This window comes from Clarias gariepinus, chromosome 4, assembly GCF_024256425.1.
Source record: "Clarias gariepinus isolate MV-2021 ecotype Netherlands chromosome 4, CGAR_prim_01v2, whole genome shotgun sequence".
Taxonomy (NCBI): domain Eukaryota; kingdom Metazoa; phylum Chordata; class Actinopteri; order Siluriformes; family Clariidae; genus Clarias; species Clarias gariepinus.
Window position 1 is genome coordinate 19,832,851 of NC_071103.1, and position 25,693 is coordinate 19,858,543.

At 38.9% G+C, this 25,693-nt stretch overlaps 1 protein-coding gene across 1 annotated transcript in view; it reads right to left on the reverse strand.

Moving 5' to 3' along the window:
• Window positions 1-917: 917 nt before the first annotated feature.
• The window catches only part of dpyda.1 (dihydropyrimidine dehydrogenase a, tandem duplicate 1), a 138,347-nt gene continuing 113,571 nt past the window's right edge, over window positions 918-25,693 (reverse strand). Inside the window, exons 19-23 of the mRNA XM_053494589.1 lie at window positions 17,177-17,319; window positions 12,750-12,929; window positions 3,513-3,659; window positions 3,237-3,377; window positions 918-2,169 (exon numbers count right to left, since the gene is read on the reverse strand). Of these exons, the coding sequence (XP_053350564.1) occupies window positions 1,999-2,169; window positions 3,237-3,377; window positions 3,513-3,659; window positions 12,750-12,929; window positions 17,177-17,319 (782 nt within the window). The 3' untranslated portion in view covers window positions 918-1,998. The remainder of the gene's footprint in view (window positions 2,170-3,236; window positions 3,378-3,512; window positions 3,660-12,749; window positions 12,930-17,176; window positions 17,320-25,693) is intronic.

A 25,693-nucleotide genomic window follows, 5' to 3' on the forward strand; every position in this document is an offset into this window, starting at 1 on the left:
CCCCTGGCCATATTTAAGTGACCACTTTGATTTCAAGCACAAAAAAGGCAACAGCTTTATTATGCAAAGGGGTTCATTCAATTGAAAACAACTAGCTTGAGATTTATATCCGTTTGTCTTTTTTTAACTACCCTAGAAACCCCCATCCCACCCCTGCTGATAAATATAGTAACTCAGTAACTTTTACACTAAGTAATTTTTAATTAGCTACTTTTTACTTTTACTTGAGTAGTTTTTTTAATAATCGTGATTTTACTTGTACTTCAGTAAAATTCCACTAAAGTAACAGTACTTTTGCTTGTGTACAAAAGTTTATTACTCTTTTCACAAATTTTTTAAACATCAGAAAAATCACCAAACTGTGTTGGACATTGGCCCTCTGGGACTAGAGCTGAAGATCCCTCCTGTGTGTGTATGATTAATTCCAATCATCCAGCTGGAGTTTAAGTTCATCCATTATAAGCTTTTTTGTATTTAAGTGGCATCAAAGATAAATGATTTGTAAAATTGATGTACTAAAAGAAGTTTTAGTGAACTTTTTTTTTTTCGAAAAAAAAGCATCCAGCATTTTTATAGTAATCCTTGCTACCTTTCAAGCATTATATAAAATGATTTTTAATGAAAATACACTGAGCGCAGAAATTTGTATCATACTTTTCTTGAGTAACTCTCACTCCAATATTTTGCAGTGTACTTTCAGTAATGTATTTCATGATGTATTCACTGAAGATTTCCTTGAATGCTTATATGCAATATTTGTTGCAGGTTTGCTGGAGGATGTCATTAACCTCAATTTATCTCTGTTAACATTCTGCTAGTGAGAATTTCCTACTATATTGCAAAATAAATAAATATGCATAACTTCCTTAAACTCAAAACCACAGAAAAATCCATAACACCAGCATCATTGTGATAAATGCTTTTATTTATTTTTTTATTATGTTATTGCAGAAAAAAACTCTTATTCTTTAAATTCATTTCATTAGTAGTCAAATTCCATATAATAATCATCACATTCTACTTAACCTACTTCTCTAATATGGATATCTTCTGAAATACTGTTTTACTCTGTTAGCAAGAGCATAAATAAATGAAATAACTCTCACAGCCCTTCCCTGCGACAGCTCATTGACACATCCTGTACCTGCACCGTAACATTTTGTAGTGCTGACATGGAACAGTTGCATAAAGCCACACGACCCGGAGCAGTGAGGATTTATTGAGATAGAAGTGGTCAGGGCTGACCTTTAGGGTCTAGAATGAATCACAGTTAGTCTTCATATCTAATGATCTGGAACCAGCCAACGATGACCTTTCTGCATGGTGTTCACAGTAGAACACAAGCAGGCCAGCTCTCAGAACGACTACTTACTAATCAAAGCTTCAAAAGGAGATCTGCTTGTTTAAAAAACATTATGTTAAACAGGATAAAAAGATGAGTTATTATTATTTCTGTGTTATAAATGTATTAAATTTTTTATATTTTTCCAATAATCATCCGCCTTTATTACTACCACGTGTATATCCGGTAATTTCCTGCTCATATGTCTCATTTGACCAGTGAGTTTGACTAGTCAGGATGTACCATCACTATTTTGCTGGGAGACACCGCATGCAGTGGTGGCATGGGTTCGAGACTTCATCACGAACATCCATTATTTGAATCGTCCCTCTTAATTCTCATTAGCACAGCCCTGACGAAGAGGAGCGAATGAACTCCACGACAACACGTTGCCCTGCTATTGTTTTGAAATAACGCAAGTATTTTTTGCCTGTGCGATTATTTCTGGATAATTGGCTTTAGAATATAAGGCAATTATTTCTCAAAACTAATTATTTGCTCCCCCCTCCCTTACAACAAAGGTCATTTTTCACCCTGCAATTATGTACTGAAATCAATCCTCTGATGTAGACATTTGGTGATTTTTTTTTCCATTTTTCCTCATGCTCTCTCTCTCTCTCTCTCTCTTAGTTTCCTGTCTCTTTTTCTTCTTTCATTCAGCATACAGGCATGATGGCTTGAGGGAGGCCTCGTTTTGGCACGTAGGGCGTTGTCCTGGTAACCATTTGGATGCAGTCGATGATGGGACAGACGCTGAGGCAGAGAGTGCAGCCGGTGCAGCTGTCCTGAACCACAGGCAAATGGGTCTCAGGGTCAAACGTAATGGCCTGCCAGAGATAAAGGGGAGCACACACACGATTAGATTAGAATCGTTATACCCTCAGCATGGGGTGCCACAGAGCAACCAACGGACATTTAGCAACACATGCACTTCCATATGCTCAACACAGCCGGGCAGAACTACTACCCTGACCATCCAGCACTGGAAACTTCCTGAAATATAGTGCACTTGTTTTGTAAAACACTGTATCGGATGGTTAAAATTCCAAAGACCAGAGCCTTTCAATCAGCTGTGGGATACAATCATTGCGTAAGTGTGATATTCTGCATTTAAAGCTGGGCCACCTATTTGATCATGACACATTATGCTGATAAACGCCCCTCTTTATTAGAAACCATTAATAACATGTAATCCCTCTCAGAGATCCATTCACAGACAATAAGTGTCACAATGAACAATTACTGCATTGATAAAACTGGCTTACTACTTCATCAATACCCTTATGATAAATTGTAGGAGACATTTATTTAGCAACAGAAAGCATGAGAAAGCGGAGACAAATACTTTAATAAAACTGTCACAGCTGTCCCATCCTGTGTTCCTGTACGAGTGGAAGGCAGAGATGCTCATACGCATCAGTGGCTTTGCTTAGAAAACAAGGCTGTATAATAAGGGTGCTTTTAGGCTCTGGTGAGTGGGCCTGAGAAGCTCATCACCCACTTTTTAATTGTTTGTTTCAGCTTTGAGCTGAATGTTAAATGCAAAATTTTGAGGCTGGCCAGAATCGGCTTAGTACCGGCTGCTGAAATGCAAGAGCAGAAGCAGGGTAATGATCTCTCTCTGCAGCTAGCGGCTATGTAGCTCTGGTGGAAAAAAAAAAAGAAAGCTCAAGTCAGATAGGGGTGAAAAGGGAAAAGGTTATGGCCAGGGGCTCTGGGCTGTGGGTTTGTGTTGGTACAGGCATTCGGGCGGTTTGTGTTTTTGTGAGAGTGTGTACAAGTATTTCTGTGTGTGCACGTGCATGTGTGTGTGTGTATGTGTGTGTGTGTGTGTGTGTATGTGTGTGTGTGGGTGGGTGGCTGGCTGGCTGGATGGATGGATAGATGCAAGCACCTGGTATCCAGAGTCATTGCAGGTCATGTAACACTTTCCACAGTTGATGCACATCTCTTCATCTATGAGAGCCTGCACTTGCTCCTGGTTGTTCAGCTCCTGGTATGCGCCAATGTGCTTCAGAGCCTGGGCTATCACATCCTGACCACAGAGGACAAATAAGTGCAATCCAACACATAAGGCCAAAATAAAACCTCTAGTTTTACACTGTAATACCTTGTCATTCAAAAGCAATACCAAGATATCATGGATTGAGATGTGTAAATAAAGTCTTACTTTAACAGCTGAGACAGGTTTCTTAGGGGTGTTAATTCTTGAGCCACTGGAAGGAGGGGTGTTGTCTTTGGGATCTGTTCGTGTCTCTTTGTAGTTCGCTATGGCCAGCTTCCTTTTCTCAAGATATGGACCAAAATTTGGCAATTTCTGAAAAGGGGAAACATAACTTAAATTCTAATTTGTAATTAACTACAAATTTAATAAAACAAACAAACAAACAAACAACAAAAACTACCATTTATATATCTATGACAATTAGTAAATAAACAAACAATAGTCTATACCGCTTTATCCTGTATTCAGAGTCGCAGGGGACCTGGAGACTCTCCCAGGAGATTTAGGGCACGAGGCAGGATACAGCCTTTCATGTGCCAATTTATTGCAGGGCACACACACACACACACACACACACACACACACACACACACACACTCATACACTCATTCACACACTACAGGCAAATTTGGAAACGCCAATTAGCCTAACCTACATGTCTTTGGACTGTGGGAGGAAACCGGGGAACCCAGAGGAAACCCACAAAGCACGGGGAGAACATGCAACGTCCATGCACACAGAGACGGGAATCGAGCCTGGCCGGGGATCAAACCTCGGATCCTGGAGGTGCAAGGCGACAGTGCTACTGTAACCGCTACACCTACAATTATTCAACAGAATATTTTTTATAACTATATGTTCTGCACCTTTTTTAAATATTTGTCTTTATTTCATGTTAATCCAGCTGTGCTCCTTTCTCTGGTGTTTACGCTTTCTTGTAATTACTGAGTCATTGGGCTTTAGATACCATGTGAACTAAAGCATCAATGCTGCTTCTCTCATTAGTGCATCAGAGAAAAACAAACACAGGGAAGAAGCGAATAAAAGCTCAAAGCTAACTGGCCTGACTACATTAAAGCCCCAGCGCTCCTTTTAGCAGGCTACTGATTTTCATCACGGAAAATCAACGACATCCTTTTGTCAATATAATGATTTAAGAACCTAGAAACCTAAGAAACAAGCCTGGAAAATGCACACTGAAAATACATTTTAATGCAGGGGAAAAAAAAAAAAACTTTACATCAAATATTATCTCTGTTTTATCTACAAACTGAGAGATGAATGTTATTACTGTTCATGTTAGGTAATTTCCTTGGTTTAGTGCATTTCTATCTTTTGAAAGCCCTGTACTGTAAAATCATGCAATATATTTGCAAAAATATTCATTTGCCATTCAGAGTTAAGACATTACTGTGCTAAGGAAATGGCATTCCCTGCTCATGCAAAGTGGTGTTTGCAGGCTATTACACTCAATGTTATTTCAAAGAGGTGATCTGATACGAAACACTGTAACTATATGCACTTATCACACTCTCTAATACGGGTGACCATTATCATGCAGAGCTGTAGAAGAGAATTATTTTCACCTGGCAGACAGTATTGCTCATACAGCAAAATTGTCATTTTGTTCAACTGCTAGGTTTATAACAGTGTATCATGGAAGCCTTCATACTTATAGATAATATAATGTATGTGTTTGTGAGCAAACGTGGAGAGAAGAGAAGGCAGGGTGAGAAGAGGGAAGGCAGAAGAAAGAGATTCAGTCTTATCCTGCATCAGTCTATGCTCAATGCCCCCCGCTCAACCTACAAGACCGATCACAGCACTGCTGCCTCATGCCTAATAAGATCAACAGTAATGGAATCCATGCAAATGTGAAATTAATGCCTTCTCTTTCAATCTGGCTTTTCCCTCATCCAATTCTCTCCTCCCTAACTCCCTCTATAGCCCCTCTTCCCGATCTACTCTCTATCTTGTGCGATTCATGGCGCGGTAATTTGACGTGAGCTTCACCCAGTCACCCCATTATCGTCACACACAGCTGCTCATCGGCAGGAACCCAGAGCTGAAGAGCAGCCGACAGATTTCACTGCAGCACTGCATCTTCTAGCATGTGCCTATGTGCAGATATACCTACTCATCGTCATTCCAATTGATTACCATATATTCTTGACTCTTTCTACATGCTGCTGCCCAAACCCGGAGGAAAGAGGAATTACTGGTCGCATGGCTGGCAGTCTGTCTTCAGCCTGCTGAGGATGGGGGTTGGCCTACGCTTCATGAAAATAGCGGGCGTAAGGGGCAAGCAGCTGCAGCAGCAGGACGCGGTGCTGTGCTTGTGTAAAAAACGTAATCACACGCACCAGGCCGAGCACTTCGATTTCATTTCATCCTCCCCGGTGGGAGGGCACAGCGGGACAGGCCAACTAGTTGAAACACACATGGTTATGAATACTGTTTTTTCTTTCTTTTTTTTTTTTTTGCATTTGCAGATGCCTCCTTCTTGAAAAATCCTCTAAAACTGCGATCCAGAAAGCCCTGTCACCATTAACGTGAGCGAGTCTTTATAAGCCTGGACAAATATAGAGCTGGCACAGTGAGTTACTACAGCTCCTAATGAGAGCATTATCTGAAGCCACACAGCTGAAATGCCCTTCGTTCTTCTTGCAAAAAACTAACAAAGGCTGTTTCAGTGTCAGCATTATTGCAATATTTAATTGGCAGAACTCTTTATTACTGCAGTGTTAAAGATTAGTCATCCTTACTAAATGTTTTGGGTACAAGCTTTTTTTTTACAGTATAGAGAATTTCAACTTTGGAAAAAAAAAATGAATATGGTAACAATTTAGCCAGTATCAATGAGGCTAAAATAATGTAAATAATTAAAAAAAAAAAGTAGATTAGAGCACAAATCTGTTTAGATTTTAACAACAGACTCAACTTTTTGTAATCTAAATCTCTAAAGAGAAAATGACTGTGCCAAGGAGACAACATGGGGATAAAATCTTTGGAGTGAAAAGAGGAACCTAATCTCTTCGGTGTAATACTGTAGAGTGAGAATTAAAATCATTACAGTATTGAACCTTAGTGAAAAAAAGCAAACAGTAGTAAAAGTGTTGATAGGAAACAGACTGTTTGTTATAAACATTCCTGGGTTCCTCTGGGTTGCTGATTGTAGGGTCAGGGGTTCGAGCCCTATTACTGCTGGTTCGAGCCCTATTACTGCTGTTTGGTAAGGCTCTTAAGTCTTAAGTCACTGGAAATGAATGGCATCCTTAAACTAGAGAAATGAGAGTGTTGCAGCAAGATGCGCACTCAGGTGACTCTTTGTGACCTTTTTACATGGTGACCTTGAAAAAGAGAACGAAAGGCCAGTCTTTGGATGAGCCTTTGTAATCGAAGCAGCAGTTCATATTCTTATGATTAATTAAATCATAAGGTGAGTCTTAGATATAAATGGTTAAAGCCTCTGGAGCAGAAAGTTGAGTCACACATACTGTACATAAAGCTTCAAAAAAGCAACACTGACATCTTTCTATGCACTAGAATGTCACATACTAGAGTACACAGTATGCATGTATCTTTATCCGGTATAAGGTTGACTTAATAAAAGTTACAAAACACTACATTTCTTAGAAAGTAAATCAAATGTACTTTACTTGTTACTCCTTTAAAAGTTTATTGTAATTAGGGACACATATAAGGTTATGAGTCTAAGGAAGAAAATCCTAACAAACTCTGATGTATAATAATCATTCAAACCTATAATAAAGACTAGTAATTAATGAGGAAACTTGGGTTTATAGTTTTCAGGGCTAATTAACTCAACCAGAAAGCACAAATTCCTAATTCACTCAAAATACCATACGTTCTTCTTCTTTACCTGTCCTCTTCCTGTAACCATTACAGGACCATGAAAAAAATAAAGTATATGAAGCTGAACGGTCTATCAGCAGAAACTAGAGAGAGAAAGAGAGGGGAGGAATTCCCAGTGAGACATCTGACTAGTCAAACTCAGTAGTAGGCATGGCACAAAATAGGAAGACACTCACTTTGGCTCATTAAGACACAGCAGCCTCTGCCTGCTTTCCTCATGTTCTGCATGATAGCCCCTATTTGTTGTGTAATAATTCAGCAGCCTCTGTTTAAAAGTTGCCTGAGCCGGTGAGCTGTGTCTGCTTTAATGAAAGGTACTGGGTGGTATGGAATACCCTGTCTGCCAAGCCCATGCTTTCAGCTACCACACAAACTCTCCTAATTGGATGCCATGTTTCCAAAACACGCACATGCATAGACAAACCACACACAACACAACACAACACACACACACAAACACACACACACAAATCTGTCATCAGTTTGAATTGTCTTTTTTTTTTTTGTCTGCTCTGCCCTCCTCCCAAAAGAAACTTGTAAATCTAGGGTGTGAGATAGCGAAGACAACAAATAACCCATTGGGTGCATCTGCGCTAATAAATGAGAGAGGTTTGCTGCTTGACATGAATAACTGTCAGTGCGGAGTGCCATTTAGCAGACAGGAAATTAGTACTAGAGGAGAAGTGCAGCAACCTGGTTCATCTCTCAAATTCCCTACATTATACAAACCTATTACTATTAAAGTATAATTTAATTCATACAGTGACTTATAAATCTCCCCAAACTGTCCTAATATCCGGCATTTATAGCCTTAAACATAAAAAAAAAAATTAGTGAAATAATAATCCAACAAAAGTTATAAGGCTTATAGATGAGGTGAACTAAATAGTCGGAAAATAAAATGTCAGTTTTAATAGTTTTTTTCTCTATAATATAGCATGCAATTCACTATTAGTTTTTCTTTATATAGGCAGATAAACTAAAAGTAGAAGCTTCTCATCCAGCCCGACACTAGCAGCCTTGTCTCTGGGGCCTGATATGTTCAGGCAAATCCCATCCAGCAGACCCACACCGATGACAATAACTGTACATCTTCACCACGGCCAGGCTAATAGGACAGAGGCTTGCTGACTTCTCTCCTATCTCATATGCACTAAAGCAATTCTCTAAACAGTTTTCTACCTCTCCTCCTCACAGCGTCACTCACTAATAACTCCATATGTCACATACAATAATCTTAATTGGGCTTTTGGATTAAAAGATGGGATGGTAATAGACCTGCAAAAATATAACAAATGCAGGTCTGTACAAGGAAATAGACATTACTGTTAATGCAATACAAGATAATAAAAAAGTAATGCATTCTTCTGATAAGAGAGTTAGAGACAATAAGTTATACCATATAATACATTTACATTTAGGCATTTGGCAGACGCTCTTATCCAGAGCGACTTACATTTTTATCTCATTACACATCTGAGCAGTTGAGGGTTAAGGGCCTTGCTCAGGGGCCCAACAGTGGCAACTTGGTGGTTGTGGGGTTTGAACCTGGGATCTTCCGAACCGTAGTCTAATGCCTTAACCACTGAGCTACCCCTGGCCCCAATACCCCAATAATAAATACCCTGTGCTCAGTAACAGGTCTATGGTAGGCTACGGTAGTATTTACACAAGGAAAGTTCTCCATATTTAGAATAACATACATGTGCTTAAAATGAATTTTTAGGCAGCCTAGTTTATTAAAATCACCTGTGTGCAGCTCATGCCTTTGTGGTTGCATGTTTGCTCTTGTTGTTCCTATAAACTATGGGTACAGTTTCCCCATATCTGTACTCTCATTTATAAAAAGAACATGAACTTTATTGCTATAGTTACTTAAGTAAATGTAGTTCATGATTTTATTGTAATAATTAACGTTCCATATAAAGTTCTCTTTCAGAGAGATATTCTTGTCTCTGAGCTCCTGTGTATAGTGTATATATACAGTATGTATCTCCATCCCCACGACTTCAAAAACGTTTTATTTTTTTTGTCCTTATTTATATTTATGCAATATTGCCCTCCAGATGCGTCTCGTCTTTTCTGCTTATTTGCCTCCCACCAATGTCAGCATCGTGTCACTAGTGTATGTTACTATTAAATAGCGTGGTTACAGCATAGTGCCAGACAGCGGCACCCAACTTACTGCTACTTGTGCAAAATGATAACACACAAGAACAACATATTTAAGCCCTAGGTCAGAAACACATATATTTAGGACATTGCTCCAATTCTTCCCAATGTGTTCATATAATGTGTCATTTCCAAACAATGTTTAAACTTGTGGTTAATGCTAACATCTGAATGTAGCTACAATGGGTGCAATTTCAGTTTTTACATAGCATGAGGGCTCACTGTATACCTAAATGAGTATACAGTAGAAATAATATAACTCATATGCTATGGCATTCACAATCACTAGATTTCAAACATGTTCCACACTCGAAAATTTTGGATCAACATTTTAGATGACGTTCTTGGGCTTTTTTTTTTTTACATCATTATCATCACCATCATCATCATTAGGTTAAGATCCCAACAGTTTTAAGGTTAAGGGCCTTGCTCAAAGGGCCCAGCAATGGTAACCTAGTGGTGCAGGGGTTTGGGTCTGATCCTTCCGATCAGCATTTCAACACCTTAACGACTAAGCTAGCCCAGTTTAAGGCTAAGTATAATGTGTCTAATCATAGTAACTAGTTTCCTTCTTTTACACATGCTCCCACATTATACATAACTTTCCACACACACGCACATGCACGCATGCACACGCAAACGCAGCACACACGCACACTCCATCTGCTCCAGCTACTCCATTCCTAACAAAGCATGAGGGCCAAGCTGTGGCTGCTGACTGAGGCGGGGAAAGCAGGCTGACTGAAGGCTTCATTACCACCACATGCCTGCCAGGCAGCATGGCACCACATAGTCAGCCAAACTGCTATTAAAGAGCCTCCGTGCCCCCACCTGCTGGCTGCCACTCAGCACGCCCATTCTTCCATCCTGTTTTTGTAGCGCTTGGACAACAGTGCTGGAGTGGGCTTGGTTGCAGGGATGACTTTGGGGCAATGTCAGTTCCTCCATGTTCCCATACACTGGTGAGCCGTGGTGCTCTTTTAAGACCAGCGAGAACTGACAATCCCGGCCTCCCGGCGTTTAGGAGATAGCAGCACTCGAGCAACAGCGCCATGTCTCATGTAGGAACGAGGATGTAGCCTACAGTTCATACTGCAGTGGTAGCAGGAACCACTTTGCTACACATGCAGTACAATGAGCTCAAAACTGCTGCTTTTTATTGGACATGCCGCATTACTGCTGGCCCACTGTGTGTGAAAACCCCAAATGGAATAGCTCACTTAGACATCAAAGATATTCTGCTCATCCCTTGAGCTAGCAATGTTCGCCACAGAGTCTGCCCGCTAGAGACAGCACTCTGACTGCCTACATTAAACAAAGAGAGAGAAAATATGTCTTTAGCTGAGCTCTGCTTTAGGCTCCCCTTTATCAACTGCCATTCCTGTGAATTGCCATGACAGTGACATGCACTCAGCCTCTTGCTCTCTCGTTTCATAGCTTGAGTTATAGAGCTATCAGACTGCCTTTTCCTGCTAGCCTGCCTCATATTCTCTCGCCGGCTCACTTATTCGCTAGCTTCTCTCCTCCACCATGTGCACTTAAAGTGGAAATGTCCTTCCCTCCCTCTCAACTTCTAGCTTTTGTTTGACACAGTCAATTTTTTGTCTTTCCTGTCTGGTGCTGTAGATGAAGTATGTCTTTGCAGATACTTTCCTCTCCCAGTCCCTGCAAACTTTCACACAGGTGAGCTGTCAATCACAACCACAGTCAGGGCTTCAGCAGGGGCTGATAGAGGACAGGAGCTGACAGGCAATATCTCAAGCCCCTCAGCCTATTTCGAAACATCTGCTCTATATAATCTGAACTCAAAGACAACCTCAAGTGGTATGTCTCTTTCTTCCTTCACAAAAAGAAGCAACTGGAATAATGAAAAATGGCATCTGAAAGGCCAATGACGTGACCCCTGGTGGCAGTTCTGCTGCACTAGAGTTTATAAAAGCAGAAGTATATTGTGGTGCTATAGGAAACTCAAGGACGTTACTCGCACAGCCTGCACACACACACACACACACACAAAAAAAACCCTGCCTAAGGCACGGTCCTCGCAGTGACCCTGTGTGGGTCTGAGCAGCTTTTTCCTCCTGTGGATCACTGCACTCTCGAGAATATGAGTGGATCCAGTCATCTGCTGCCTAAAGCAGTGTCTGTGCTACTGTTTCTACAAGCTGCATAAGTCTGAGACGCCACTCCCTCTGCTCACACAGTGCCACATCGCTATTGTTGTCGGCGTGCCAATGACTCTGGCAAAAATGTCCCGTTTGGCATGAAAATGACTTCGAATTATCACTCCTCCGATATTGCCTGCTTCCTGCTCATTTATTTCCTCATTCTCTGCCACTCGTCTGGCATTAGCATTTAAACTATTGCACGTCGCTTTGGTGAGATGTCCTGCCGTCAGACGCTGTGAAGGCGCTACTGGTGCATTTAAAAGCACGCAGGCTTCAAAGCTGTCCCTGCGCTGGTATATTAGCAGGAATGCTGTGATCTGATAAAGGCCTCTAATGCTCTGCTTTCAAAAGAGTTTAGTGAAGTTTTGCTCATTTACATGTTGCCTAGTATTTCTTGGTCGGCAAATAATAAGGCAGATTACTTAAGATAGAATGAACATGCAAAGTACAATCCAGTGGATGTGCGGGAAAGGTGCTTTTGTCCAATCTCATTTTCAGATACTTGCTTATTGTGATGCTATTGTTATGTAAATGTTGAGTTAAAAGGAAAAAAAGAGAGGGGGCACTTGCATCCTTAAAAGTAAACCAATTATTTTTCCTACAACTCAAAGAAAACTCTTTTTTTTTTTTTTGTATTTCAGATTTTAGATTAGATCTCATAGCAAACTGTGCCCCTTCCCAATAGCTCTTGACATTTGTGGTTCTTCACTGCTATTATTGCTTTTATTAGCTGACAAGCTGTGACCTGCGCTTCATTAGTTTAAGATTATGGTAATTTTCCCTGAAAGGCTTCTTTCTTTTTTTCACAGATGTACTGTAATACAGCACCATAAAAACTGACCTCTGCTCTCCATCAATTCCCTAACTTCTCCGCTGCTAAATAAAATATCTTTACCATGGAAGTGGCCACTTTGTGCTTTGGACAGCATTGCAATTATGCGAATTTCTGCCCTGTAATAACAAAGTAACATAAATGGATAGATGCAAGTCCACAGCTATAATGCCAACGCTGCATTAATGAGCACCTAGACTGTCTGCTCTGGAATTACTGGTGTTACTACTAATGGCCAGTCAAAGGCCTATAATAAAAGAGAATAATGCAGAGAGAACGGTAAAACAGGTGTAAAGGCTAGAGTGGGGATAATAGCCGGGACCAGAGGGTTTTAAATGGCCATTAGTCACTTACCTTCCCCAGCAGCTCTTGCAGAGTGGGCACAGGTTTGCCTTTCTGGTGGCGGGCAGTGGGGGGAGACTGACCATCCCAGTCACACAACTCGTCAATGCTCTTCAGATAGAGCAGAGCTTTCAGTCCTGTGCAGTAGTCCTCTATCACTGTGAAATCCTGATTCTGTACAGCACTGCAGACCTACACAAAATGCGTGAACACACACACACACACACACACACACACACAAAATGCAACTATTTAATGTTATGCCTAAAGCCCCCCCCCAAAAAGAGGCCCTTTTATTAAAGAAAAAACTGGTGAGGTATTTCTGAGTTGACATTTGTTTCCCATCAAGATGGGAAATGATACTACCAACACAGATGCACAAAAACAGATGTAGTCGCACAAAGAATATACAGACACAATGAGAGACAAAATGTAGTTTTGACTATTGGATAAAAAAAAGGAAAATTGCAGGCAGAAGCAGGAAACATCCTGAGATCTTACAGATTACTCTTATAGAAACCCATTAAACACTTCTCTAAACTTGTGTGAAAAGGTGAACCTGATAAAACTCAGCTTAAGAAACTAATCAAGTATACTATTGCTCGTTTTGAACCCCATTCGATTGGCTCTTATACTCTAGGCTTAGCGAGAATAATTTGCATGCAGGAGCAGGACCTGGGCCTTTGTGTCCATGTCTGTGCCACTTCACACGGCGGCCACAGGAAGTGGTAAAGCAACAGATAACACGCGCTTATCTCCCAGAACCATCAGCGATCTGACATCATCTCATGATGGCTAAGCGCTACCTTTCACAGGATTAACTCTCAGCTGCATGGAAAACGTTCAGAACGAACTCCTGACTTATACGCCACTCTGACTCCTCCCTCCTATTTCTTTATTATCTGAGATTTCCCCAATCCTCAAAGCTTCTTTGGGATGTAAGCATGGCAGTACTGTGTGAATAGTGTATTTAAAAATTAAATCTCAGTAAGAATGGCACATGCTGAGATAATGGAGCCATTTATTCCAGCTGCCCATGTATGGCTTGAGGATACCAGAGTTATTTATTTATTTATTTTTTCGTTTATTTATTTATTTTCCTTTAGGATTCTGATTTGCATAAAACTTGTTACTTTGGTCTGCTGCACCAGCGTCGGTTTCTCAACACAATACAACACATAACAACAATGAGAAATCATTAAACAACCTATGAACAATTGAATCTGATAACATAGTACCTTGGCTTAATGTAAACAAATATGATGTTAAATATATAATTTAGCCATGTCTATAATTACAGCAGAAAACCTGGTTACACACTTCACAGGTACAAATGGCGAAAAGGGTTTTCAGATACTCTAAATACACCTTTTGACTGATTACTCAAAAAAAAAAAAAGATTTTTGTACCAACAGATTTAAATTAAGAGCCGAGGTTTCACTCAAGTTAAATACTTAAGTTGAAAAAAAAAAAAAAACCAAATAATGTTATGTATATGTAAAAAATTTATAAATCAAATTAGGTGCAATTAATTATAACATAATCAACTATAATAATATTGCATCATAACATAACATCAATTTGTAAAATATATACAAGGCCAAAATCATTATTTTGAGTGTAGAGTAAATGAGCTCGGACTCGATTAAATTAATAAATTATAATAAAAGAAAGTTTGAATATTTAGGCTGAACAAATAGTATTAAAAAAAAAAGATTAATCAGCAACCTGTTAAAAGCACTGCAACCTTGTTTTAAAAACTATGCATAAAAAATGCAAAAATTTGTGGAAACATTCATTAATTATGACAAACAGAACAGTTTGTGATCTTCTCGGGGCTAGAATTGTAAACCCTGAGCCTTGTTGAACCGAGTGCAGAAATATGTCCATTAGCGCTCCTCATTTGGTTGGAAACATCAAAGATGTGATGCCCTGCTATGGAGCATTTAATCCTAATGCAGCTGACTCCTGAAATAAATCAAAGTGAGAATTTCTAAGAGGTTTCCAAGCAATTGAGGCAGCAGGTCCTTTTTATCCACTCTGAAAACTGTGGCTGGGCATTGATTTCAACTCCTTCTGAGATCTCAGATGCTTTTAGATCCCTCCACATGCTGTCTCTTTGTCAGCTCTTTTATTTCCAGTGATAAAATTCTGGCATTTAGCAGAACACCGTCTTCCCAAAAGAGACAGAGATTAATTCAGTTTGGCATCCAAATGTTAAAATGACTATGCATGAAGCTCTTGTCCTTTTGATTAGAGCAATATGCCCAATATGCCAGAGGATATTAGCCACTGTTATTTTATATTGCTTTGCAGATACTGTAAAAGATGCTGGCGGTCTGGTGACTACGTTTTTAAAGTTAGTGATGGTCCTTTACTTCCTTTTGTCACTAAAATCTCCTAAGCCCACCTACCCACATTTACGAGATTTTGTGAATTGCTGCGAGACCTTTTCCCTTTGTTTTCCTCTACAGAAACATTGCTTGTAGTGCTTCTTCAATCAATATCTTAACCGTGGAACATGCTGCTTGTTAAAAGCTTGCTTTGTCCTCTCTGATCTTTTCTTCACTACAGAGACACTTAGCCATTTCAAACTGAATTACAAATGTTTTCTCAGCTATAAGTCATTTTTGCTATCTGATGATGGCTCCTTTATTGCAGCTCACAGCTGTTTACATGCACTGAAATGGAGAGATATTGCAGCGTGGATCATTAAGATTAAACCGATTCAGTCATTAGTGAAATACTGCTCTACTGCCCCAAAAGACATGCCAGCGACAACACTGATATTTTGCGCCCACTGCTGCCTTCAATTCCATTAGGACAGGGTTATTAAAATGAGGAGTTAGTATTAAAGACGAATATAATTTATAATAGCTTATTGATATTTGGTAAAAAATGAATGTTTAATAAAAACAATGTAGAAACAGCTCAAAAATCCTCAAAAAACCCTCGACAGGCTGATAGCAACGGTTAAAGAATCAGCTGAAGAGCATTAATTAAAAGAAGGATAAGATGTGCTTTCCATTATGCAGGCCTAGATATACGCAGCGAACAGATCCTGTGTGCAGTAGAAGAGAATGATGATCAAAATGAGACTTGGTGAGCAGCTGCCTCAAATCTATGACCAGAGAGCTGGACTTCAGTAATAAGAGTGGGGGAAAAAAACACTCTGATCTTTGAAAAAATCAAAAGAAATCAATACAGGATGTGAATGGGACTTCATTATATAGTTTGTTCTAAGAAGAATATGTTTGATGTAGTGTAGCATGAATTGCTACTTACAGACAATACCAAGAGTGTCTCTAACAGTGAAACAGACAGTGACCCGTGGTTACCTACAGTCCAAAAAAAAAAAAAAACAGTTGATTTTCCCATTTAAGTTGCCAATGTTCCTTCAATTCAGATTACAAGACTTCCTGATTATACCCAATACAATTAGACTGCATTCTTGTACTGTTATTTTTCAATAAATGTCTTGTTTACCAATGTCAGTTATATAGTATTCTAACGGCATGTGGGGCAAATTGATATCTTTTTGTGAAAGTTTTCTCAAGGATAAAACAGTGCAGAGAATCACGCGAGTGTGCTATTTTACCATCAAAAGCAATGCTTTAGTCTTTGGCTATGATAAAAGGCTAGTGCTGTCTGTGTTGGTTATTTTGCAGTAGCAATTTCACAAAGCCGTGAGCCTTTGAGACATCACTGAATAAGTGCCACATCTTTTAAACAAACTGCAGACTTCCAAGTTACGTCCTAATCCAAGCCAGAATTCACATTATTAATCCTCAGTTAAAAACTTAAACAAGAATAGATTTGCTTTAATCGCTGACAAACAAAAATCAGCCCAAAAAGAAAGAAAGCTATATTTTGCAAGATGAAATACAAATTAAAGCTTTTCAAGGCAGTGAATTTGTAATTGAAGGCATTATGATTCGATCAAGAGCCCATTTTTTATTCTTTAATTAAATTTTCATATTAATTCATGAGACGAGTCTCTGGATGAATTGCAAAAAAGCCTCTCAGATCCCAAGTGTTGAGACTTAACAGGTTGGTGACAGAGAGGCATTACCGAAACATTAAATCATATTTTTAAAATAGTGCATGCATTTATTCACATTGATTCAATTTGCATGCAGATTCTCTAACTGATTACTCCCTAGACACAACCCTCTGAGGATACAGAGAGTTTGAAAACACTTTCCAATCTTCCTTCGACATTTAATGTTTAGAGATATTCATTTGACTCCCCATTTTCCAATCGGAACTTTGCATAAAAAAATAATTTCAAGAATATTCTTAGCTGGATGATAATGAGACGGTAATGTAGTCCTAAATTAACATGTAAATTATATTTGGAATCTTGTGTTTTTTTTTCTTTTAATGAATTTGAACAAATTTACTAAGCTAAATACCGTAAACATTGAGAGCAACATTACCTGCAGTACTGATGCACCGGCGTGGAGGAACTGTAGGCCAGACTCGGCTGAGTCAATGCCCCCGGTGGCCAAGATGGGAAAACCAGGTAGCGCCCGGGCTATGGCCGAGACCGCACGAAGGGCAATGGGACGAATGGCATTTCCTGAATGAATGCAAATAAAAGCAAACAGAAAACAGACAAATTCATATTTCATTCACAAAACTGAATTATCTGACTAAGCATTTAATATAGATGAAATGGTCATGAAGCAGCATACCTCATCTAAGAGCAAGAACAATCTTTCTCATTAACATAAATCATGATCATGTCTGTCACTCTTTTTTTTCCTCTTACACATGAAGATATTTCATTTCGGTGCAAGAGCTCTGGGGGATGCTATACTTTCTAATGTTACAACCTTTATTTATTTACTTGGGTCTCAGTGTCCTGAATGAATTAAAACCGGTGACAGATGGAGTCGTTTATCACATTAGATTTAACCACAGTTAGCTGGCAGGCCTTTCCCTCATTGATCAGTGGGAGACATTGTCTCCCCTCATTTAGCTCCAGTGTCACTAAAGTCTAGTGTTGAGGCACAGACACACATGAAAAGACCACCTTTCTCCTTCATGTTAAATGACCCTTACTAATCACACAGAGAGCATAATATGATCCTCAGTGGTATAAATAACATATTTATCACGGGAAGAAAGTATCAACAAACAAGCCTCCAAGAAATACTGGTTCAGTAGTTTTGACGTCAGTGATTTCGAGTCAGTCACGTAAACTTAAAAAAAAATACCCCAAGACCAGCACACTTTGTAATGAAAAGATCAGTCACACTCCTTATTCTGCATTATTTCTACAAAACAGAAAAAAATAGGTAGAAAAACTGAACGATATTTGACAATGAGTAACAGAAGTGTTATTGACTGCTATGACAGACACCTGCCTGCATGTCGAGCTGAGGTACTGTATCCTCTCACCTTCAATGATTGTTGAGTTTATCTCCTCCAATACCATACAGCACACTCGTCCAACGAAACATGAAATCATTGACACTTAGAGCCATGTAATCTACTAACATGAATGTACAGTCAACTTAGTCAGGGGACACTTAACAGTTCTAGTAGCTGACACTCAAACCTAAGCCTAGGGATTCAAGTGTGAGTGTGGGTCACATTTACTACACAGACCCCCCCCCACCACACACACACACACACCCCCGGAGCACTGCAGGGAAACTACTGAGGCTTCTAATTGCATTAGAAACGGATGAGCAATGCTCAATGACTCCAACTCCTTCCATAGTACATCTTAAACACTCGTTCTGTTTGAATAATCATTTCAAAAGTGGGAAAAACCCTGAGACCGTGTTTGATGGACAAGCAGTAATAATAATAATAATAATAATAATAATAATAATAATAATAATACTTTATTCTCAATAACCGTTTTATCCTGGTCAGGTTGACAGTGGATCTGGGGTCCATGTCAGGAACAGTAAGAACAAGGGCATATGATTGGACAATAATAATAATAATAATAATAATAATAATAAAAGCTTAAATTACAGTTTATATCCATTCTTTTCAACAAACAAAGCAGCAGGTCTGTTACAGTAGTTGTGTCATGACTGTTTTCCAATGTCTAGTCAGCAGTTGGGCTATAACTGTTATATAATCGCAGGTCAGTATTTGGGTTGTGCTTGTATGTGGATCCCATATCAACAGTCACAGTAATTGATCCGAATTTCAGGAGAGCAACTCCTGAACTGTAACTGTTATCTGATCTTTGACATTTGTCAAAAATTTTACTCTGACAGCAAGTAGTTAGGCTGTGTCTTGTTTCATGACCATTTATGAACATCTATGTCTAGATGGTGATCTTAGGACTTTCATTAAGGTGGTGCTGGCTGATTTAAGGTCAGTGGTAACATTATGGCTGTCTCCCAAGGCCAAATCATGGTCATTGGAAACCAGCAAGCACTGACACCACGCTGTGTTTCATTTCTCTTGTTTTGTCTATTGTTGGTTAAATCAGCATGAGGCACTGAGGTAAGACATGCATGTAGCCTCTGCTTTTGATAAATAATTCTGAGCACCGTGAGATGTACATAGAAATCAAGTAGGACATGGTGAGTTTGAAATTTGGAAAAATTGGATGAACATGAGAAACGAGGAAAGCACATCCAAGAAGGACAAAGTGGGAAATCTACCTAGATAAAACGTAGACATGCCTCCTGTTACTCTGTGGTGAATAGCAGTAAGTCAATGATACAAAAGGAGCATGATATTTTAACTTATACATTTTACAAATCTGGGGTAAAGAAGAAAAGGAGAAGAGGAGAAAAATACCCTAGCATTATTATATTGTGTGGCCAATGTACATACAGTAAAGCATGAATGATTTTTGCAGTTCAATATATTAAAAACAAATCTGTGAAATGTCATCAGTAGGGCTGTAACAGCATGCCAAAGTCACAGTTTGGTACATACATTGAAGTCATGGTTTGGTACATTTTCAGCACAGTCAAAAAAGACATGAATATTTATTATAAATTTAAATTGTAAACATATCTTGTACAAAATTGTAAACAGTGGCAATCCAGCACTATCCATAGCCAATCATGCAAACAGTGACTCTTTTAAATAAGAGAGATTTAAAATATACTCATTATAAATAAACAGTATTTGCACTGTTTGCTCCTGGTGATGGTTCTGTTATTATTTTTGCACAACTCTGGGACCTCTTCTTTTAAAGAAAAGTGAATGGGAAGTGTGACTTTCATAATATAAAATACCAATGCAACAAAAGTCAACAACCATCAATCCAACTTTTTCATCACTGACAAAGTGACATCAAATCATAAGGGCCTTTACACAACATTAAAAATAAACAAAGTAAAATGTCTAATCGTTAAATATAAATAATACTGTATAATACTATATAAACATATTAGGTTTAGATTAATCAACATAGAAATATAATTCTTTTATTAAATCTAAATAATTTAACAAAATAATTATACAGTTATATACAGACTATACAGTTTGCACAACAGAACATGTGCTCATTCCATTTCTCCACTTCATTTTTTGAACGCACCAAAGCCAGAAATTACATAATTCTGAACACTAAATTTTATTTTAAATAAAAGTGTTAATTTGAGGCGGCATATTTGTGGTGTAGTGGTTAGCAATGTCGCCTTGCATCACCAGGGTCCGGGTTGGATTCCTGGCCAGGCTCAATTCCCGTCTTTGTGTTCATGGAGTTTGCATGTTCTCCCCGTGCTTGGTGGGTTTCCTCCCACAGTCCAAAGACATGCAGATTAGGCTAATTGGGGTTCTCAATTAGTTAGTACCCGTGGTGTGTGAATGAGTGTATGTATGTGTGCCCTGTGATGGATTGGCACCCTGTTCAGGGTGTACCCCGCATCGTACCCTAAGTCTCCTGGGATAGGCTCCAGGCCCTCCGTGACCCTGAATACAGGATAAAGTGGTATAGACAATAAGTGAGTGAATTAGATTTTTTAAAATCTTCATTAATATGCTGCCTGATCCATTAAATTAAATTAACCAAATTACAGATGAAGCATAACCAAAACCTAGACTATATTCACTCGGATTACAATGTGCATCTAACCAAACGTCTTGTACAAAACAGGACAAATTTCACAGTTTTACAGTCACACTGATTCACGTCAGTATTAAGCTCAAGATGTCAAATCATACTCCTGCTTAAACCAGTTTATCTGAAACTAGACTACCTAGCCAAAAAAGGCTATGCAATTTCATAAGGGTCAAATTATTCATCTGCATCAAGCAAAGAAAACAACTAAGGAGATTTTCAATCACTGGAACTGGGTTAAAAATTCTTTAAAACATTATAAAAACTTAAAAGGATAGTAATGAACTGTAAACTTTGTGCAACTTTAATGATAAGTTCAGAGTGACCCTAAACGTATGCCAGGGCAAGAAGACAAGTGCATGAAGCAATGTACTTATCATGCATAGTGCCTGAAGGTACTGAAGTGACTAGAGTACCACATCGATGAAGTTTTTATTTACATTTAGGCATTTGGCAGACGCTCTTATCCAGAGCGACTTACATTTTTATCGCATTACACATCTGAGCAGTTGAGGATTAAGGGCCTTGCTCAAGGGCCCAACAGTGGCAACTTGGTGGTTGTGGGGTTTGAACATGGGATCTTTCGAACTGTAGTCCAATGCCTTAACCACTGAGCTCCTCCTGGCCCCTTTATTCCAGGACTTAAATAGTGACACAGTGGTTCTGCGAGCATGAGGGATCATTTTCACATGAACTGGCCACTACATTGTGTGCTGTAATCAAACGAGACTGGGATTTTTGTTCAGTCAATATACAGTGTATCTGCAATAATGTGTCAAACTAACAGTGTGTAGTTTTTAAACTAAAAGTTTAAATTAAAAGCAATTTAAAATTAAATACAGATTTAATCTTAATTTGTGGTTACTTGAATGACCTTTTTTTCCCCCACAATTCATGCTGATGTGTGACATCTCAAAAAGCAGGTTAGAGCGACAGCCCCTCAAAATTTCTGTGCACATCCCTGCTGTGAACCCACAGTAGATCAGCTAGACTAGAGAACCCTTCACAGTCCACACACACCCATTTGCATGTAATGTAGAAACATACTGTAGGTCACACTTCTGAGCAACTGGGAAGATGAAGATGTGCATAGCTACAGAGCAAATGCTCTATGGATCCGAATACAAGGAAAGTGATCAAACATTGAGAGGAACATTTTATATTGGCACTACGGATGACAAAATCTAAGCAAAATATTGCCAGGTGTTGGCAGAAAGGAAGAAAACTATGTTTTGAGCCCTAACATCCTCTCATAGAAAATGGCCAAGTTGATTTCCGAGCCTTTCAGTGCACACTCACAAAGGGCCTTCAATTTCCCCCTGCCTGCCTGCTGTACAGGAAAAAAAAAATGTGGCAGCACATGAAGACGCTGCAAGGCTGTATTGCATCAATAAATTATGGCTCATGTGCTTACATCGGTGTGCACTGCATTGTAAAAGACATGTTATAGTAGAATAAGCATGAAATATAAAATACGGTAGGGTGTGTTTTTTTTTTTTTTTTAACAACCCCTGACCCTCCCCCTGGCTTTAGCCCTCAATACTTGTCACTAATGACATTCATTAAAAAATATATATATGTTTTTATTTTATTTTGCCTTCTTTGAAGATTTGATGCTTGAAAACCAGAAAATCAGACAAATCAAAACTGTTGTATAAGTTCAGACACAATTAGAAAGTGGTATATACAACATATATCCAAAAGTAAATAGAAACCTTGAACACCCCCAAATGTGAGCCTTCCTTAAACCTTTCCAAAAAGTTGGAAGCAACTGATCGTATAGGATATGTTAGGATGTCTGTAGGTTTACAGTGTCCATTTACTGAAACCTGTTCCAGCATGACCACGCTCTTGTGCACAAAGTGAGCTCTGACCTCGACCCCACTGAACACCTTTGGGATAAAAGGAGTGTTGACCGGGACAGAGTCTGATTTACTTAAACATTTGTAGCCATAATTGCTCAGAAGTATTTGCACAATACTTTAAATCAATGATCAGGATGAGATTATGGGTTGAGTTGAATTGTCTATGGGTTAAACACATTTCTGTGGATTTTAGCATCTTTAAATTATAACAACCATGAGTGTGTGTATGTGAGAGAGAGAGAGAGAGAGAGAAAGAGAGAGCAACAATAATATTCATTTTTTCCTGATTTATCTTTCAGTGTTTTGTCTCATCTGCCATGTCTCTAGAGAGTGTAGTGATTGATAGCCTAATCCAGTGGCTGTGCTTCAAGAACCTCATCTCATTCTGTGTTCTTATCATTAGAAGTTAGCCTGTGCTTATGTTCACAGCTCGCTGCCTGCTACTGGCCCATGAGATTTAAGGGTCTGGCCTTTAGAATATATTTAACACAAAATTGAAATCTTGACAGTGCTTAGATGTCTGTCCTCAACGATGCAGCTTTAATTAATCATTTAATTAAAATAAAAGGCCTACTGTACCATGGTCTGTCTAACACGCAGGCTGCTGTGCTGATTACTCAAACATGCCAGTCTAATTTAAACAGCCACAGCCTCTTGCATCACAGACGCCAGATAAACATCTTACAACTCTTCCACCAGCCTTCAGAGCATTCTCACAGCAAGAGGGAAGACGCTGTCCTAGGTAAATGAAAATGTAAACATGAAAGACAAATCTGCTTCCTTTTTATTTTTTGACATGAGTCTGCTGTCAACAAAGAGCAAGATGATTTCTAGACCTGTATCCTGCCTGCCAGACCAGCATCTCAGCTCTTCTTTTCTCTATGAAGGCAAAAGTGGATAAATGCTGAATATAGTTAGCGACAAGCTTTGGTAAAAGAGGCAGAAAGCTGCATGAGCATTTAGATGAAGCTGAACCGGAATTATACACAAGCAGCGAGTCTTTCTTTTGCTTCCCCTTCTCATTGTTAATACAGAGTCGATTCTCAAACAGCAGGACAACAAACACTGGCTGATGTGCACATATTATCACATTATCACATTAAAGGGGGAAAAAAAGGCCACCAGCCACCCTGGAGTCCCACTATGCTGCTCTGGGCTCGCCATAATAGAGACAAGGAGGAAGAAAAAGATCAATAGATGATTATTGTGATCATTGGATATAAAAGTAAAAAAAAAAAAAATGAGAATGAGGCAAAAATGTAGACTTTTCAAAGCATTTCTTAATTTTTTGACACCCATTTCTCTCTCTCTCTCGCATATTCTCCTTCTGTCTAAGATGATGGGCTTTCAGTTATGCAGTGGCATCCATGCCAACATCCTGTAGCTCTCAAATGGGCTCTGACATCACTCAATTCATGGCACTGCACTCTAATGAAGGCTGGTGTGCACACACACACACACACACACACACACACATATGAGTGCACATACTGATGCAAACACTAGCCACAGCTCAATCATTGATTAATCTTTGGATAAAGATAATATGGCTCAGAGCAATAACAAACTCTCTCACAGCTTTGTGTCGCTGTTCGCAACACAATATTGCCATAGGCCTAAATTCTATACTAGTTCCCTAAAAGAAACAATGCATTCTAGATAAATTATAGACTTTGAAACAGAACATTTTCCTATAATTTATTCTGCATAACAGACGGCAAAGTACTAAAACTGTGCATGAGAACAGAAATATACATCACTGTGGGAGTCTGCTTGTAAAAGACGTATTCTTTTCCTGCAGTGCACTATTTCCACTTATAGTTTTATATTTACAGTTTTTCTGCTTTTCTGTGTACCAAAATCCTTTTTTTTTCACATGACCAGTTCAATCTCACTTTATCTCTTCGGAAGGATTGTTCTGTTATTGTTCTGTTAACAATGACATTCAAATGATTTTCATTTTGGCTCTGGAACCTCTTGTGAAGTGTCATAACAGGCCCATTCATCACCAAATTTGAACCTGGAAATAAACAAAAGACCTAGGCAAAGTGGCACATTTTAATGTCTTTATTATTCAGTGTTGTTATTTATCCACAATAGGGATGGAGCGATTAACTGATTCCAATTGACACACAAACACATGTGGGCACAATGTGAATGGATTGATAGAACAGCTGTGAAACGGAAGCAATTTTTAGAAAGAAATAGAGATTCATCTGTTACTACAGTACATGCTGCATCTATAAAGTCCAATCTATTTCATTATTAGATGTATGCATGCTTTTTTTTTTTTAGAAATGTGATAATTTGATATATTGATATTTTTATCTCTCCTAAATTAAACTATTTTGCAACAGGTTGTGCACAACAAACAAGGTGATGGCTGAGTGAATATACTTACCCGGCTGGAAGATTGACAGGTCAGATGCAATTTGCAAAATGTGTCATGCTGCTATAAAGTACATAGAAAGAACTAACCTTATAATTCACACGAAGCGGCATCACGATGTGAACGTGGAGCCATCTGTGAGTACCCTAGCATCCCCTGCCTTGGGTTCAGATTCATCACCAGCTACTATCCCAAGCGTGGTGAGCAAAACATTTTTTTCCATGCACCATTGACTAAGAGATGATAACTGATGCCACAGCCTTCTTACTTTTACAGCAGCATGTGACTGCTAATATTTTTCCCCCATTCGTAAGCAGGTAAAAACGACCTCTTTGTGAAAGGTTAATTTACTTTTTTAATTGGTCACAATATAGAAATTGCTTTGTGCTGCTCAGTGGTGAGTTAGCCTACCTACTGCTTAAAAAGTGTTAAGCACATGGCTATTCATATTGCGCTTAATTGCGCTTGTTAATCTTGAGCAAGCTTAATGTTGTGAGTCATTAAAAGTGCACTGTGCTATAAACAGAGTGCATTCGTGAATGGTAGTGATTTTATTTGATTATTAAATAACCTAACTTATTGAATTGTGTGGTAAACTTTCTTTGCATTATCCAATCACATCATATTGAACTGCATTGATTGGGCTGTGAAT